At 38.8% G+C, this 18,069-nt stretch overlaps 1 protein-coding gene and 1 non-coding gene across 2 annotated transcripts in view; both read right to left on the bottom strand.

The window, feature by feature from the left end:
• Window positions 1-4,046: 4,046 nt before the first annotated feature.
• KPNA4 (karyopherin subunit alpha 4) overlaps window positions 4,047-18,069 on the bottom strand; it is a 30,588-nt gene continuing 16,565 nt past the window's right edge. Inside the window, exons 11-17 of the mRNA XM_070946199.1 lie at window positions 17,127-17,258; window positions 16,695-16,823; window positions 11,498-11,602; window positions 9,143-9,214; window positions 7,712-7,874; window positions 7,404-7,498; window positions 4,047-5,954 (exon numbers count right to left, since the gene is read on the bottom strand). Coding sequence (XP_070802300.1) covers window positions 5,856-5,954; window positions 7,404-7,498; window positions 7,712-7,874; window positions 9,143-9,214; window positions 11,498-11,602; window positions 16,695-16,823; window positions 17,127-17,258 — 795 coding nt within the window. The 3' untranslated portion in view covers window positions 4,047-5,855. The remainder of the gene's footprint in view (window positions 5,955-7,403; window positions 7,499-7,711; window positions 7,875-9,142; window positions 9,215-11,497; window positions 11,603-16,694; window positions 16,824-17,126; window positions 17,259-18,069) is intronic.
• LOC139318912 (small Cajal body-specific RNA 7) lies at window positions 16,240-16,588 on the bottom strand. Its single transcript, XR_011600562.1, has one exon. It is a non-coding gene; the product is annotated as a small Cajal body-specific RNA 7 (non-coding RNA).

Raw genomic sequence — 18,069 nt, 5'->3', positions numbered from 1 at the left:
ACACATTTGCAACAGCTGACGGCAAAAATGAAAATAAAAATTGTGCTGTAAAATGGCTACACAAATGGCTTACATTCTAAACAAAAATTAGAAAGCTTTTACTCAATATGGAAATTTTTACCATTATGAAATATTGCATGATCAGGACACAAGCACTGAAAAGATCTTTTGGATAAGGAGACTTAAAGAAATAATGTAATAATGCATGTTCAAGTAACTATGGAATAAAGTGGTTCTTCAAGTAACTGCTCGCCAGCTGTTGATGGCTTTAGGAAATACCATCATTGGCCAGGATAGAATAAAAGTAATTAAACTGTGTCCCGTTCTGTTGGAAAGCACTTGATTGAAATTATATTTGAAACTTTGAGACTTGAGGCAGTTTGTTACTTGATCCCAAAATACACTTCTATCTGGAACAAACTAGTCAGAAATCAAGGCTCTAGGAACCAGTTAGACCACTAAGATTTTATATTATCTTTTTTATTTTTTTATCGAAAAATAAAATGCAAAATTTAACAATTCTTCCCCAATTTACAAAAGACTCCCAAGCTATTAAAAGTGTTAATATGTGTAATAAATGTGTTATTCAGTACATCTGCTTTTGACAATCTCAATGCAATGTTTGGTTTGCCCCCCCCCCGAACCCCAAAGTAAAGGATACACCCCATCTATTTACAGTGGTCAATTCCTTTGCCTTTGTTTGTAATTTGTCACAACTCTCTGGGTTTAACGGTTTTTAAAATAGTAATTTGTTTGCCAGCGTTCAGAACCCCGCCTCCTCGAGAAAAATTCTGAGTGTTTGTACTAGTCCCAAACACAGAACGGGGATTAGTCAATGAGCGATGGCATTCTGCACGGTTTTGCCGATACTGTTCTTGAAATCTTCTTAAGTAAGGAAAGGTTGGCAAACAACCGTTCTGAATTTAAATTTAGTGAGAATGTGGCCTATCCGCAGCTTCCGTTCGTCACGTTTTAAAGCCAACAGTTAATTTTTGCAGGTAACTGGTAACCATCAATCGGGGAGATCTTTCTCCATCGAGATTGCCGGTAGTAGCTCCGAACTTCTCACTCCGCAAAACCAAACCTCAGTCGCCCGGCGGGAAAAGCGGGACTTTTCCCCACAATTTCCCTCCTCCCCTCCCCCTCCCGGGCTTTAACTGTCCCTGTCAGGTTCTGACCAAGTCGCCGGGTAAAGCAGAACCGGGCGAACCTGCGCCCTCGGCCGATCATGGTGGAGACGGGCAAGAGAACCGAGGACGCCGGCAACCTCCCGGGGTCCCGAAGACACCGCGTGATTCTGCTGAGGAGAAGGAGACACCAGCGGGAGGGAAACTTGGCAGCGGCGCTGACGCAAAGCATGGCGCTGGCCGTGGTGGGCACGGCGGGGGCTTATCCCAGCTGGGTGCTGGTGAGCGGCGGAGACGTACAGATCGTGCTGGGAGCGTCTTGGGTCATCAACAAGGCCGGTCCCGCTTCCGGGTCGCTGCTGCTGGGCCCGAAAGGGGGTCCCCTCATGTTGGCCATCGCTTTCTGCTGCTTCTTCAGCGTGTTGATTGGCACGTTGGCCCTGACGCTGGACTTCTTGGGATGGCGGCGGTGGCGCTCGTGGGCGCCGCTGTTCCACGGCTTCGCCACGCTGCTGATCATCTCCGCGACGGCGCTCGGCTTCTGCCTCTTGGAGGTGATCACCAGACGGATCCGCACCAAGAAGGAGTTTCACGGGTACGATTTATCCATCAGCCCCGGGCAGAGCCTTTTCTTGGCCTTCCTGGCCTGCATCTTGGCAGCCGTCGCCACTTACATAAGCTTCAAAACTCCGGTTCTGATGGAACCGCCACGCCGCACCCGGGATTTGGAAAAGCTCGAGGATTTGAGATTCTTCCCGAGCCGCGTTGGAACGGGAGAATTTACCGACACCTCCGCCGTGTCGTTTTCTCTGAGGAATAAATTTGGATGCGGGAGCTCGATGGACGACGACTCGGCATCGGAGAGAGGGGAGCTCTACGAGTGCGAAAACTGCAGAAAACTGCACGTGTCTGCTTCCCATGAATGTCCCCTAGAAAAACGAAGGCGACAGCAGGAAGCAAAAGAACAGCCTGACCGAGGGTAGCAGCGGCGGCTCTTGCAGAGGGAAAGTAGATATTTAGTTGAAGTAAAGGCGAGCGAAAACGAAGAGAAAGTTGCAGTTCTGAGACCTAAATTTCTGATCCGCAATCTGGAGGCCAAAAGGGCACACACTTTTGGACAAACCTCAACAATCTGAATGTATTAGGAAAGCAAGACTCATGCACTGTAGCTCTTTCCCGTATTTATTCTTAGGGATATTTTACTTTGGATTGGAGAAATAATTTCACTGGGCATTCATTAATGGAAAATGAAAGATAAACGTCCTCTGAAACTGAATGCAGGCATTTTATAATATATTAACCAGCAATTAATAATTACTTCAACTGAGTAAACCCAAATGTGTACAATTTCACTTTAAGCGTTCAGATTTGCACAATTTTTCACCTTTAAGAATGTATTTCTACACTATAAGCAATTTTGTTCAAATCAGACCAGCTACTTTTCTAAGGTTATTTCAAGTATTCTGTGTGAATTAATGTTAAAATTCGGATCGGAACAAGAACTTAGTCTACAATTCTAAAATTAACACAGAACTATCATTTCCAGAAATCACAGTATCATAACTGAGCCATTTGTTAGGAAATATCCTGAGGCAAGCCAGCTATCCAGCATGCCTAAACACCAGATAAGCTAACTCCAGCTTTAGATTTGTATCACATTTTATTCAGCAGTTTACCTTTAATTGATATATTTTCTGGATGTTGTATGTTCTGAAAGTTTATTTGATTCTTCAGTCCTGTTTCCTCCCCTCCCCCATTTGTTGATATTTGTTCTTAGACCACCTTGTATCTTGTGAGAGATTTATTATAGTTCGTTGTTTTTAAGTACTATCTCTAAGGTGAAAAGGATGAACCAATTACATACATAGCTGCCTTTGACAGATGCTTGGCCTTCAAGAAGCTTAAGATCCAAAAGTTTTATTAGTGGATTCAAAAGCTAATTTTGAATCTTGGATTTAAATATGCACTGTGCAAACACAAATAGGCAAGATCACTTTAAAAATATTTAAAATGGGCATCAGTAAGATATTTTTTCTTGTAAAAAAACATTTTCAATTAAATTTGTCATCTTCCTCTACACCACATTGGAAAGGAAAAGCAAGCGTTTGTAACCTCAAATGTTTCCCCTTTTTCTTTTAAATATTATTGTAAACATTCTATTTGGGGATAAAATGAGTGGACCAAGTTCAGCCATGTATTAAGAATATTCAGTTTTAAGCAATAAATTATTTAGTTTCAATGTAAAAATGCAGTTATACTCTTGAGCTACAATTTTACCTATCCCGTTTTAACCCCTTTCCCCCCCAGTTCAATCATATTGGATTCTAAGAGACTGCCTGGAGAAATCCTATTTTCCTGGCAAGATTTTTCAGAAGTTGTTTGCCACTGCTTCCTTTCTAGGGATGAGAAAAATGACTAGTCCAAGGTCACACAGCAGGCTTTTTGAGAAGGTGAAACTAGAACTCAAGATCTCCAGATTTCTAGCCTGATGCTTTAACCCCTATACCAAACTGGCTTTCTTTTTGACACTTTAGTATATTAATTCTCTGGTTGGATGTAAACTATACATCTCCCTTCCCCACTGGCAGTATATGATTTATCTCTAGCCAGAAAAAAAGGAGCAACTAAGTTGCCATGCACAAACTTGAAGTTGGGTTTGAGATTTGGCAAGAACAATCCCAAAATGTTTCTAAAACTTATTTTGTGCATATTGATTATAGTAATTAATGATTTGGATAAAGTTTTGATATGACTGAATGAGTTCATTCTAGTTGATGAATGCAGAAATATAATACTGAAATATTTTACCCTTGCTTAAAATGGTACAAATAGAACATGGAAAGTGAAGTTCAGGATTAGAAGAGAAAATAAGAAATTACTACACCATTTCTTTAGACAAAAATACATATACCAACATAATCTTGTTTTAAGTTTTAATGTTTATTTTCCCCAAGACAGCCTAGCCTGCATTCTACTTGGATAATTTCACAAGCTAGTTTTCTGCTGCATCTAGTTTTAAACTTTTAACCATGTTTCTGATGACAAGGAATGCTGCAAAAATACTCTAGTCCAACAAAGAGTTATGATCACAAAATAATTTGTATCCATTCTACTGCATTTCAGAATTACCAGCTGATTTAAAAAAAACACAAAGTAGAGATATAGATGCTAATGGTGGCTAATCTGGTACGTTTTCTTACAGCAAACTGTTGATCATGCAACACTTGTGCTCAAAGGGGAAGGCACAGCATTTCCTACAATGAGCCACCTTATAAAGAGTTTTCTTTTTGTACATATTTGTAATGTTATCTTTAATTTAGTGTGCAGAACCTCAAATTGAGGTATTATTCCAATTACAAAAACCACTTGCATTTTCATGCAAGTTAAGAATACAAAGTTCTCTCTAAAGTGGCTCAAAATAGATTGTTCATGGCTGTCTACATCTAAAGATAAAAGTCTAGAACAATTGGACAGATTAGGTGGTATCAACAGTGTTCAAACCATGACTTGATTTGTACATCTATTCACATCTCCAATCTTTTCAGCAGTACATATGCACCAAATTTTATTTTGAGGTTTCCATATCATTTTCATAGAAAACAAAGTTGAAAACAATTAACATTGAAACACAGCACGGTATTCTACCACAACAGAAACAGCTGGTTACAGGACTCAACAAAATCTAAAAATGAGCTATGCTGTAGATTACCGCATGCAAAAATAGCTTTATGTCATCTCTGAAAATGAAAAGGTGATAAACATTGTTTTCTAGTATTATGATAATTTTGTGTACTGCAACACAATAGTTAGAAGAGGGAAATGTATGGATTCCATGCAAAAATCTACACAAAATATTTTTGATGATATGGAAAACTTTTTTTTTTTGTAATAATGAACAATCATCTGGTGCAAATGCACAGGGAAGCCTTCCTCAATGTTTTCTGACTTTACAAGCAACTAGTAATAAGCCATACAGGAAATAAAATAACTAAAATTAAAAGGGATAAAATAAAATAAAACCACAGGCTGCAGGAGTAAAACCATAGTCTGCTGCTAAACCGGTCTCTTTTTTTGTATGTGTGTCCAGTGTTATAACACTTATGCACTCCTTTTGATGATTGACTAGGGTTATTCTCAGCCCCCTGAAGGCAAATCAAGCTTGCATGCATTCACATACAGCATCACAACCATACTCTCGTACACACCCCACTCCAAGACTAGGAGTCTGCTTTATGAGCAAAAGAGCCCTAGATTTGAAAAACACACGTGGCCCCACAGCACTGAGTCCAGACATTCACTCAATGTTGTCCATTCACACGGTGCTTCATTAGCAAGGCGTGGGCTCATTCTCCTTGGACTTATATGGGAATCCTATTCTCCTTTATGCTTACATGGCTTGATGATAGAATAGTACTGCATTTTCCCCACAATTGCGCTAATTAAATCAATGTCTCTCCTCAGGCACTGAATTTCTTTGACCTGTAGCCCTTTTCCTTTGAACAACCTATATAAGCATTCAGTGTGAAGTTTTTCATTACATTTTGCCACTCACTCTCACTCGCACCCACTCGCCATCTTGACTTCATTCGGGCTTTTCTGTGATTCCAAATGAAATCTTCACATTTTCTTTCCCGATTTAATGCAGCAGCGGATCCCATGAGCCAAGCTTGATGGATCAAACCTTTTTTTATTCAGTGCTGCATTGTACCTAAATTCCAAAATACCACTCTAGAACTGGAACCCTTCTGCAGGTACATTGGCAGATGAATTGAAACCAAATGTTCCACCTTGTATTGTTTCAGGAACAAGGCTTGGATCTTCATCTATCTGTTAAAAAAACAATAACAGAAAGATCTGGAATTAGATACTGTATAGTTAGGAGGCACTATGCTGCATTTGCAGCAGGAACAAAGACTTGGTCCTGTTAGCTCCTCTTTTGGCTTGAGGGTGTACATTCATTGCTGGCAATATTACAGATAAGTTTTTGTTTAATGCCTGCCTTGGACAGGAAAAATTTGCATAGTGATGAAAAAAATAACTTTGTGATCAATGTCTGCAATGACAACCACAGTGTCTCTATCTGTCATATATTTGCCTTTACAGTCAGTATATGTCAATGGGGCACTTGAGAAACAGACTGTGCTAAAGGGCGGAACCTATGTAACCCAATTTGATGGCTTCAAACTCCATCATCCCAGGCTGCTCCAGGCGAGAGACAAGTGCTGCCCAAGCGCAGAAAAGTGCTTTCTCTCTGCCAGCTAACTGAAGGAACACAAGGTGAGCCAGATTTGACTTGACTTCTTCTCCTGCCTCCTGTGGCGCACTCATTAACATTTGATTTCTAATTTCCAGTTGACTCATACTGGTGGGACTGGGACAGCCAAAGGGTCGGATGTGGCCTGGAGGTAGTAAAATGCCCAGATCTGGTATATGTTGTTCTGTGACTGACATATCCTGCCCCCCCCCCGCACCTGCAGCACAGAGAGATTGCCTGAACTAGTGATCTCTTTCCAAGTTGCTTTTATCCGCAGCTCATCTTATCCCTAAAGTATGTTAACTATAAATTAACAAACTCAGTACTGTGACCTTAATTAGTTGATCCTACCACTGGTCTTCCTGCCTGACACTGATAAGACTTTAATCAATTTCATCCTCGAGTCTGTTTGCTTCCCAAGTCACTCTGGCTTGCAGCATTCCTTTCAATGTGTATTCCCAACTATCTGGCTGTTGACTTTCCTGTAATCTCTTCCTCTCTAATGAATGTAAAACAGCAATTCTCTTCCTCCTAATTATGCCAGCACTGGGGTGAACATCCCAAAGAATGGCTGAATGGGGAAAAGGGCTACTATAAGATTTGCTCTTTTATCTGACTTCCTCATGAGTCATTCCAGAAACCTTCCCTGCCATTTGGGACCATATCATTCTGATGCTATAAAGCAAAGAGAAACCTAAGTAAAATCCGAAGCATAGTGATGTGCTTTTTCGCTTAGCAACTGATTCGCTTAAAAACTGGCTTGCCAATTCCAACTGCAGTTGCTAAACGAAAACTATCTGTAGTTTAAAAGAGCATTCTGTGAATTTTTCAGGATTAGTTTTGATCAAGGGAACTCTCTTCCTCCTTTCTCTGTAACAGCTGCATAACTTTTCATGCATTGAGATGGAGAAACAAAAAATAAAAATAAAATGGTTAAAAAATAAAGGTTCCAATTACAACCCTTCAAACGTAACACAGAGCTTGGTACACATATTCAATATTCATAAACAGAATTTACTTACATCATCTGAAGAGAAGAATTGATCAATGATCTCATAAGCCAGTTTGTAGATGTCTTCATTTTCATGATTTTGTAGTTGTTCAATTTTCTCCAAACCTATGGGCAAAGCAAAGAAAAAGTTCATAATCAACTATAAATAAAATTTTTCAGGACATAACTATTTCTGTCACCATATTTCAAGAAATAAATACACATACTTTTAGAATATCAACATATCTGAATCTGACAAAATATCAAATAATTTAAACTGATAGAAATGTAATGAATTCAAATCTTTTACTAAATCAAACATTGTAGTATAAATTATACCTCCACATTCTTCAATAAGGTTGGCTATGGTTTCTGCCTCATCATCAGCCATTTTTAATATATTACTTAGCCCATCCAGCACTACTTGCACGACCTGAGCATCTTTTACTGTTAACAATTTGCAAAATGGAGGAATTACGTTTTGTTGAATTAGATATGCCACCTAAAAACAAAAATAAATGATATCAGGACCATAAATTAAGACAATGTTAAAAACAATAAACTGCATGTATATTTAAAACAATAAATGAATAGATTTTCACCATTTCTTAAACCTGAAAGGTATTATCTGCAGACTAGGGATTACATAGATCTTAATGATAAATCTGCGTAGATTTGTTAAAAATCAAGTATTGTTTTTTACCAGACCGATCACATATTTAATGAATTTAGTAATTTGCAATTTCTAAGATACTGCATGTTCCTACTGATCTAAAGTTTAAGGATGGTAATTTAATTTAATGCAAAATAATCCAATTTTTTGATCTAAAGTTCTTTGCATAAATAGAAAGGTACTTTTCTGTACAAGTGTATCCATGCAATTTCCACTCTAGGTAAACCCTGCTTAATGACAATTGGCACCAGCAATTCTGTCAGTAGGAGACACCACATGATCACAACGTAATTTTAATGCTGGTCTCTACCTTGCTTGTCAGAAGCTAGCTATAAGGCACACAAAAAGTGATCTTGTGACTACTGGATGCTGCAATGGTCGTAAGTGTGAGGACTGGTCATATAGTTAATTTTTCAGTGTTATCTAACTGAACATTCACTAAACAAGACAGTAATTAAGCGAGATCTACCTGTAATTCTATTATGCCTCATCACAACCTATATGTTGACCTATGAATGAAGGCCATTGCAGTAAGAAGGGAACATACTAAAACATTCTGTGCATCAATAAATTATAAATAAATATTCTGTGCATTGAATACTGTTTATAATCCTTTGGTTTTAAATAATTGAAAATACACATATTTTAATTACTTTACAGAAAGCTGAGACATTATAAACTGATCTGTAATGAGATAATTTACCTTAATATTGTTTATTCTGACAGTATCCTTAAAGTTCTATTATCTATTTCTATACCAGACTGTAACTGAGATATAAATTTAAGGAATGTGAGACTGGAAACTGTTCTGAGACATTTTTGTTTCAGTTAACCAGAAGAAAAGCTATTCTAAAAACTTTCTTGAGTATAAACTTTAAAGTCTCCAAAGCAAATCTAATAAGAGTTATGTAATTCAGTTCTCAGCAGGTTTGCACTGGAAAACAATAATGAAGGACTTGTATACTCCAATGTGAGACACCTGAAGAAAACACAAACTGGATCTTCTAAATACCTAATTGGACTGTGCCTCCCATTTGTATTTCCATTTTAATCCCATCATATTCCCTTACCTCAAATATATTTGAGGTATTACTTACTTGATCTTTTCTTCCACTGATTGTCAGGTTACTTATAGCCCAAGCAGCTTCCTTTTGTGTACCAAAGTCACCCTAAAAACATGAAAAAGTTGATACATTATTTTCAGCCCAGCTTTCCTTAATAGGGTAAATGGAAAATTTTTAGGGGGCAAACTTAAAAATGAGTTTAGCATTCATTAAATTTATTAAAGCCCATTATCCTGTCTTCCAAAGGTTGATTCTTCCCCAGCATGAGGACCAAAATTGGTATAGTTAGTACTTGAATTATGAACCGTTAACTGAGCATGCAATTTCGTTGTTGAGTTGTGGTGATAATAAAGAGGGGCATCACATCACCATGGCAAATTTTATAACATTTTTGCACTGGTAAAGCGAACATTATAGTAATTAAACAAATCCATTGTTCTCTATGGGGATTTTTACCCAGAAACGGAAAGTAAATGCCAGTTTCTGGAAAAACATTGTACATTGGTGTGTCAAAAATGTAGTCATGTGACTGGGGGGGGATGCCGACGCCGACACATGGACATTGAAACTTCAAATCCGGGTAGTAAGTTCCTTTTGCGGAATTTGTTGTAACTCTGAAATATTGCTAAGTGACTGGTACTAAGTCAAGGACTAGCTGTACCTTAAACTATTAACTGTAGGAGATGATCAGGCTGGGCTTAAGGGAGGGATCAAATATGTCATCAGCCTTGAGTCCCTTCATGCCCGCATGAGATTTAAGTCTAGCCCACCATGAATTCTGTTGACTCTTTATCTGCCACGAATTTGCTTTGATTATTAGTTCACATTCTTGTAGAGAGCATTAGCATACAATAAATCTATATTCATTTGAATTGACTGGACTCCTAAGTCCAGAGTTTCACTCTTTCTCCCCTTCTTTTCAATATCTACATGAAACTGCTGGGTAAGGTCATCTGCCAATTTGGGGTTCAGTATCATCAGTATCTTTCAACCCTGGGCAACCAAGTAAAGCTGTCAAGGTTCTGTCCCAGAGTCTGGAGGTTATATGAGTTTGGTGGGGAGAAACTGTCTCCGACTCATTCCTACCAGAGGGCTAAAAGTGCTGTGAAGATCTGGTTCTTCACCCAGAACTTTGGTAAAAAAAGAAACTGCTGCTTCACTGCACTTGCCATCTTCTAATTTTAATGGTTTACTGATTTTAGTGCAATTTGATTGATGTGAGCTGTCTAGAGTGGTTGAGAGTTGGGCTGCATAAAAATTTATAACTATTATTAACTATTATTGTACTACTCACAGCAGAAGGTAGCTACAATGATTTGGGAGGCACAGGGTAATCTGTTTATCTCCTCAAATCCTTTTAATCCCTTGATTCATAAAGCAATTGGGCCAAGTAGTTATGTATATTTCTGCTTGGAGTTGACATGTAAGGCAAAAAAAAATGGCAGGAAAGAGATTAGAATACTAACCTAATTACTCCACTCCTAAAGGAGTGGAGTAATATTACTGCCTGCAGGTATTTATATGTAGTAGTTTTAATGCCACAGCTGCATTCATTTTTTACTGGAAGGTATCCTGTTTATTACTTTTGATACATGGAGTTTGGTATTATAATTACTATATTATGAATGCCATTTTATGAGTTGATAGACTTCTCACAATCTCTGACAGTGTCCATATCATGCTATCAAAACTGAAAATATCCCAAAATATAGCCTGATACAATTTAGCCTTCAATTTGAGGAGCAAATATACTATCTGCTCTGTATGACAATTTACTTGTTCTAAAATATGAAATGGTATCTCGTCCAAATTTGGAAAACCAAGATTTCTGTGGCATTCACTGTACAATGTAGAAAGATGGCTAAAATAAATTTTGAGCTATTTAGTTAGGCAGCTTATATTTATTCTGCTTACAGAATTTCTGAACATGAAAAGAAAGATCGTCACTTTTTCTCCAAAAGAAACACTGCATTTAGTCCAGACTGTCCTACAGCATTTTGTGGACATATGACTGTCTTTGAAAGCATCTGGTGATTAATACCTGATTTTCATTGTAAAATTTGGTACTTGTAATGTTTCATTGCTGTGCAAGGCATATAGCAATAGTAGACAACTGAGAAATCTACTGATAAGATTGTTCATTACATAATTTACTATGGATTTAAAATATTTTAGTATCTTTGTCTCTGACATAACTTCATTCTCAAAGTTGCAAATGAATGAAAATGAATAATTCAAGAATGAATCTTGAATTATAATTAGTTAGCAGGTTGCTTGAGGATTGGTGCTTACCTTGCTAGAAAAAAAGCAAAGTTTACTGAGTTAAGTGAGCTATCAGACAGACATATGTCCATCCACCTAAATAATTTAAGCAAATGTTTGACTAACCTTATCTAAAAGATGTATTATCATTGGTACAAGGTTAGCATCTATCACCGCCTGGACTTGCTGCTGATTTCCTGCAGTGATGTTAGATAGGAACCATACAGCTTCCTGCAACAAAAAAGTAAAGTTGAACAATACTTAAAAGAACTATTACAAATTCTGAAAGTATGGCTTGACTCCTGTAGAGCTACATGGTTTTCAGTATGAACATGGTAAAAAAATTCTAGGTATTAGGTACCATTTAAGTTGCATGCTAACCTATTTCGGTTGAAATTGTTCAGCATACATCTGCTTCCAAGATGAGTTCTATTTAAATAAGATAAGAACTAAGTTATAGGATATACCTATACCTATAAACAACAACTATGCTGGATTATCCCACTGATTTTAAGATAAAGTATAAATATGAAATAATAAAATATAAAATTTGTATTAAGCGTTTTATTAAGTATTTGGGGGATTATGAGTTATTGTTTACCCTTGGGCACTAGGGGTATAAATCATGGATTTTTGTTTTTAATCCTTGTATATCCTCCAGAGGCACCTGAAATGGCAGCCATATAATTCATAAAATAAATAAATTTACAAAAACATTTATGAAGTTGTAGAATTTTACAATCTTTAGTTGATACTGTTTAATAATGAAATTTTATTTAATGAAATAATGAAATATTTATTTATTTATTAATTAGACTTCTATACTGCGCTTCTCCCGAAGGACTCAGGGCAGTGTACAGCCATATTAAAACACATAGATTTACAAAATTTAAAACCAATTAAAATCAGATATATAAAATTTGGCTCAAAAATTAAGACATACATACACCCCTTATAAAATCCGTATTAGGCCAATCCGACTTGCTGTAACAGTAGGGTCTTCAGGGCGCGGCGAAAGGTACACAGGTCGGGGCTAAGACAAAGCTCTAAGGGGAACTCATTCCAGAGGGATGGTGCTGCCACAGAGAAGGATCTCCCCCTGGGTGTCGCCAGTTGACATTGTTTGGCCGACGGCACCCTGAGGAGCCCCTCTCTGTGGGAGCGTATTGGGCGGTGGGAGGCTGTTGGTGGCAGAAGGCGGTCTCGTATATACCCCGGTCCTAAGCCATGGAGCGCTTTAAAGGTGGTCACCAACACCTTGAATCACACTCGGAAGACCACCCGGAGCCAGTGCAGCTGGCGCAGGAGGGGTGTTACATGGGAGTGCCGAGTCGCCCCATAACCACCCACGCGGCCGCATTCTGGACCAGCTGGAGCCTCCGAGTGCTCTTCAAGGAGAGCCCCATGTAGAGAGTGTTGCAGTAGTCCAGACGGGACATGACGAGGGCGTGAGTGACTGTGCGCAGGGCATCCCGGTCCAGAAAGGGACGGAACTGGTGTATCAGGAGAACCTGATAAAAAGCTCCCCTGGCCATGGCCGTCATATGCTCTTCCAAGGACAGCCGTGCATCCAGGAGAACACCCAAGTTGCGAGCCCTCTCTGAGAGGGCCAAGATCTCGCCCCCATAGTCAACGATGGACCCAGTTGACTAAACTGGGATGCCGGAAACCACAGCCACTCGGTCTTGGAGGGGTTGAGTTTGAGCTTGTTCCTCCCCATCCAGATCCACACGGCCTCCAGACACTGGGACATCACGTCAAGGGCATCATTGGAGTGGTTCGGAGTGGAGATGTACAGCTGAATCTTACTCCGAAACCACGGATGATCTCGCCCAGCGGCTTCACATAAATGTTGAACAGAAGGGGCGAGAGGACTGACCCTTGCGGCACCCCACAAACAAGGTGCCTCGAGGTCGACCTCTGCCCCCCTGCCAACACAAACTGCGTATGGTCGGAGAGGAAGGAGGAGAACCAACGCAACACTGTGCCCCCCACTCCCAATCCCTTCAATCGTCGCAGCATGATACCATGGTTGATGGTATCAAAAGCCGCTGAGAGATCTAATAGGACCAGGACAGAGGAACAACCCCTGTCCCGAGCCCTCCAGAGATCATCAACCAATGCCACCAATGCCGTTTCTGTGCTGTGCCCCGGCCTGAAGCCCGACTGGAACGGATCTAGATAATCAGCTTCATCCAGATACTGGGGAAGTTGTCGCGCTACCACTCTCTCAACAACCTTCGCCAAGAAGCGAAGGTTGGATACGGACAGGGGCTGTTTCCATCCGCCAGGAACCAGCAAGGCAAGAGTGACCGTCACAAGGCCTATAAACCGGCCGGGGGGGGGGAGAGTGGGGTCATACGAGGTGGCCGGATGATCACCATTCCGCCAACTTCTCGACCCCCTCAAGCTCTCCAGTTCTTCCAGCAGACCCTACCTGCCCCATCATAGCCTCCATCAGTCTCAGTAAGAGAGGCCTCACCACAGGAACAACCCTTCGGCATTACACCCAAAGGTCTGCAGTGGTCTAGAAAGTTCCAAAGTTTTAATATTGCGATGGAAAGGCCCCATCGCTGTAATAATTTTCAACCGCTGTTCCCGCCTAACTCCCAGCCATCCTACCGACCAGACGTGGCATCGGCCCCGTCGACGGCACCATCGCAGGCCTCAACGACCACCCTGTCGCCGCCAACAGGCAATGCCAACCGTGGCCGCCGATCTTCTCCCGTTGCCGCCATCTCCATCCGGGTGTCCGGGCTCCGACAAAAATGCCGCTGTCGTCGCCAACGCCAACGCCGCAACCACCAGTGACTGGCAGGCCATCAAGCCCAGGAAGCAGGACGATCAAGGTTCGCCGCCGCCCACAAGCCGCCGATGCCACCCTTCCCGCAACACCATGGACTCCGACCCCTCCGATTTCTGCCAGAAATAGCGTGTTCCGGAGAGCAGAAGGGCAGAAAGCTCTCCATCGGCAGGCAATCGTGCTCAACTTACTGGGTAAGGACCGCAGTTGGTCAAAAACGGCCCGAGACACCCCACATCAGCCAAAAATCACCCCCATCTCTCCACAGCGATTCAGAGCCAGACTGCCATCTTGGGCATGCGCAGATATGATCCAATGAGCCTAAGGTTAGCTAAAATTTAAAGGGGTTGGATTCCTTTCTCATTTGGTGACTATAGTAGTGATTTCGAACATGTTACATATATAGACTAAAAGCTATATGCAAATATCAAAGGCACATTTTTTAAAATGGGCTTTAAAGCCACTGGATCAGTTATTAAAAATGAAATATATTATCTGAAGTATGGTAGCATCCAGCTGTTGCACTGTGTTTAGAGAATGATTTACAAGAATTATCAAGCCACTATAATGATAGTTTCCAAATTCTTGACCAAAGTACAAATCTCCATAGGACTTCAGGACAATAAAATAATGGGTTGGCTTCATATAATATGTTAAAATTATGAAGTAGCTTGATTGGTTCAGCATGATGATTGGTTCAGCATGACGATTAACTACAGTTAATATTGAGCAAACTAAGCCACCAGGCTTAGTTATTTGTTATAATGACATAGTGCAATGCTGAACTGGATTAAAAGTTCACTGGATTAAACACTTGAGCCCATGATCAGAAAAGATCTTTAAACGAATATATTTAAAGAATATATATTCTGGGTTATTCCCCTGACTACTCTGTGATGGTAGTTAAGAAAGCCTACTGAATACAGGTTTGGTGAGTTATTGTGACCAATTAATATTACAGTGAGCTGGGAGCTGGCCTTGTAAATTTAATGGCAAATACCAACTCATGTTCTGAAGCCAGGAATTTTTGAATGGATATAGATGAACTGAACACTAATCTACAGAAAGCTAGAGGTGCTGTGGGAATAAATTGATCTAGCTAATGAGGTGCATGCTGTGGTACATTACACCTCTCACTGAAAGTCTAAGTTTGAACTTGGAGAGTCTTCTGAAATTATGATTTTCTTGCACTATCTTTGCAAACTGGGATGGCAACATTCACCTCTTAGATTGATACGCTAACTTTATTCAATAATGGATATGGATTTTACTTTGATCATATGTGCATCGATTACATGCAGATTAAGCTATTAAATGTAATCAATCTGGGCCTATTAGACCATTAGGACAGTTCAACTGATGCAAAATACATGCTTCAGAGTTTTTACTTGGAGTTGGGGGGTTTTCTGGAACGTTGACAATACAATTGCTTGGGATTTGGTAGATTAATGGACGTATACTGCATTAATTCTATGATAGCCATATATTACTGACATTTTCCAAACCAATTCATAGTACTTATATTGGTCTTTTAAGACCTGAACATTTTAAGCCAGATATTTAAAAACTGTGCCCATATGAATCCATCTAGGCTTTAAGATCAATGAAAAAGCTCTAGTCCAATGACCCATTTCAAATTCAATAAGTTTGGTAGCCTTGACAGATTTATTTTTCTGTTCAATCTATTTATTTTTCTGTCTCAAATCTCAGTGGGCTTTGGAGCGTTTAGAGATATTAAAATAAGTATAATACATTAAATAATTGAAATCAAAATAACAAATATGTACAATATAGTCCTTTTATTTAAGTAATATTTCACTTTTTGAATTTTAACTTTTAAAGACTATAATTGTATTTACTCTTTTTTGCTGCCCTAGAAAGGCCATTTTTAAATGAAATGAAATGTGTATATAAATAAAACTGTTTTGTCAAAGCTTTTTAAAAAATAGCAATTTATAAATATAATCAATTGAAATTTCTGTGTGTTTTTAATACTTTAAAAAATGCTTATTCTTTATGAATAAAAACCATGCTTGGGCATTTTAAAAATAATTAAACTGGACTCTTGGATCAGATTACATATTCATTTATATGACTAAAAGAACATGTCAGAGGTCTACAATTTCTAGATACAAACTATGAACATATTTTGGGCTTTAATCACAGGCAATGTTGCAGGGAAGGCCCTATGTTTTAGCAACTGTGCCTCAGATGCACTCCAATATCAGCAATTCTTTTCAGTGTCCACAGTTTGCATCATTATTTGACCCTAATTGCACACATGCACCGCACATATTCTTTCACTCACACACACACACACATATACTTTTTCCTTGTCCATATTGAATAAAACAATCATGCTCTTTGATTCACATTCATCCCTCTACATTTTAACCTCCATTTCATCATTTCCAAGAGTCAGTAAGATTTGAACATAGCTGTGTTCACGTGGAGTCTACGGATCAGTTAATTATATTAATTTCTTATCAATAACATATAGTGTTGTACATATTTACATACCTTATTAATTTTTTCTTTGGGGTGTGTCAACAGAGCAGGAAAATGTGAAAGAGCTTCACAATTCAGAACTACCTGGGTTTGTTCATCAGTGCCAGTAACAATATTGCCTACAGCTCTGAGTGCTGCAGTCTAGGGGGGAAAAAAAATCAAACCTGATGGTCAAATAATATGTGAAAAGATTCCAGAAATAAAAATTTTAAAGGGCCAAGTATTATCCAGGGAAATAGATAATTTGGTACTCCTAGACAGAATCTAAAATTTTGTTCATTTATTTGAAATGCCTTTTCATACTAAAAATGAAGTCTATTCATATCAAAATACTTTACAACTCTCATTTTAAGAAAATGACAACTCAAAAGATTTAATATATTAATTTATAATGTGTTTTCTCTAAAAACCCAATTTAAAAAAGGAAGCTTACAGAATACTTACTTGTACTTTAACTTCCTGATGGCTGAGAAGAGGAACCAAATGAGGAACTATCCCAGAATCTATCACCATCTGAATCTGTTCATTGCCTGAATCTGTTAGGTACGAGAGGGCCCAGACTGTATCTACCAATATCTAATTAGAAGAAAAAAAAATGCATCACAACTTCACAAGCAAGAAAACAATGAGATATGCTTCCAGACCATAAAGTGACCCATTGGCCTAGTGTGGACCATCAATCGAGTATTATGCTATAATTGCTAATCATTCAAATTCATCATTAGTTCTCTTGCCCTCTGTCATGGCTCTGCCCATTTTACTTGACTGTCTGCTACACTTGCTTATTTGGAATCCTGTTAGAATCCTCCTTCGCTAAGATTCATTTTAACCTTCATTTCTAACCATGTTCTAACACTAACCATGAATTAATTATAAAATATGTATCAAACAACTTCTTGCTATTCTCAAAAAATTGTGTAGTTATACTGCATGTGTCTGTATTAAATCTTGTTTATGAATATATGTACAAATGTACATGTGTGTTTGTGTGTAACACAGACACATTTTTGCACCACCCATCTCAAAGTAAAGTAAAGTAAAGTAAAGTAAAGTAAAGTAAAGTAAAGTAAAGTAAAGTAAAGTAAAGTTTTAAGTTAAGTTAAGTTAAGTTAAGTTAAGTTAAGTTAAAGTTAAAGTTAAAGTTTTAAAGTTAAAGTAAAGTTAAAATGAAAGCAAAGCAAGGCAATGTAGTTAAAATGAGAGCTATGATGTGGATAATATGTAAGTAATGATGGAACTATGTAACTTTTCAATGATTAAATTTGGAGAAAGGGTAATAATACCAGGAAGCCATGGTTAAGGGATTATGTGCAAAATTCCTTGTTATGTTGCAACGCAAACATATTTACTTATTTGAGATAGCAGTGATTTCCTGATAGGTAAATCT

This window comes from Pituophis catenifer, unplaced genomic scaffold, assembly GCF_029215685.1.
Source record: "Pituophis catenifer annectens isolate HBS135680 unplaced genomic scaffold, rPitCat1.0.hap2 SCAF_6, whole genome shotgun sequence".
Lineage (NCBI taxonomy): Eukaryota > Metazoa > Chordata > Lepidosauria > Squamata > Colubridae > Pituophis > Pituophis catenifer.
Note: the sequence above shows the minus strand (reverse complement) of the source record. Positions and strands in the feature narration are given on the sequence as shown.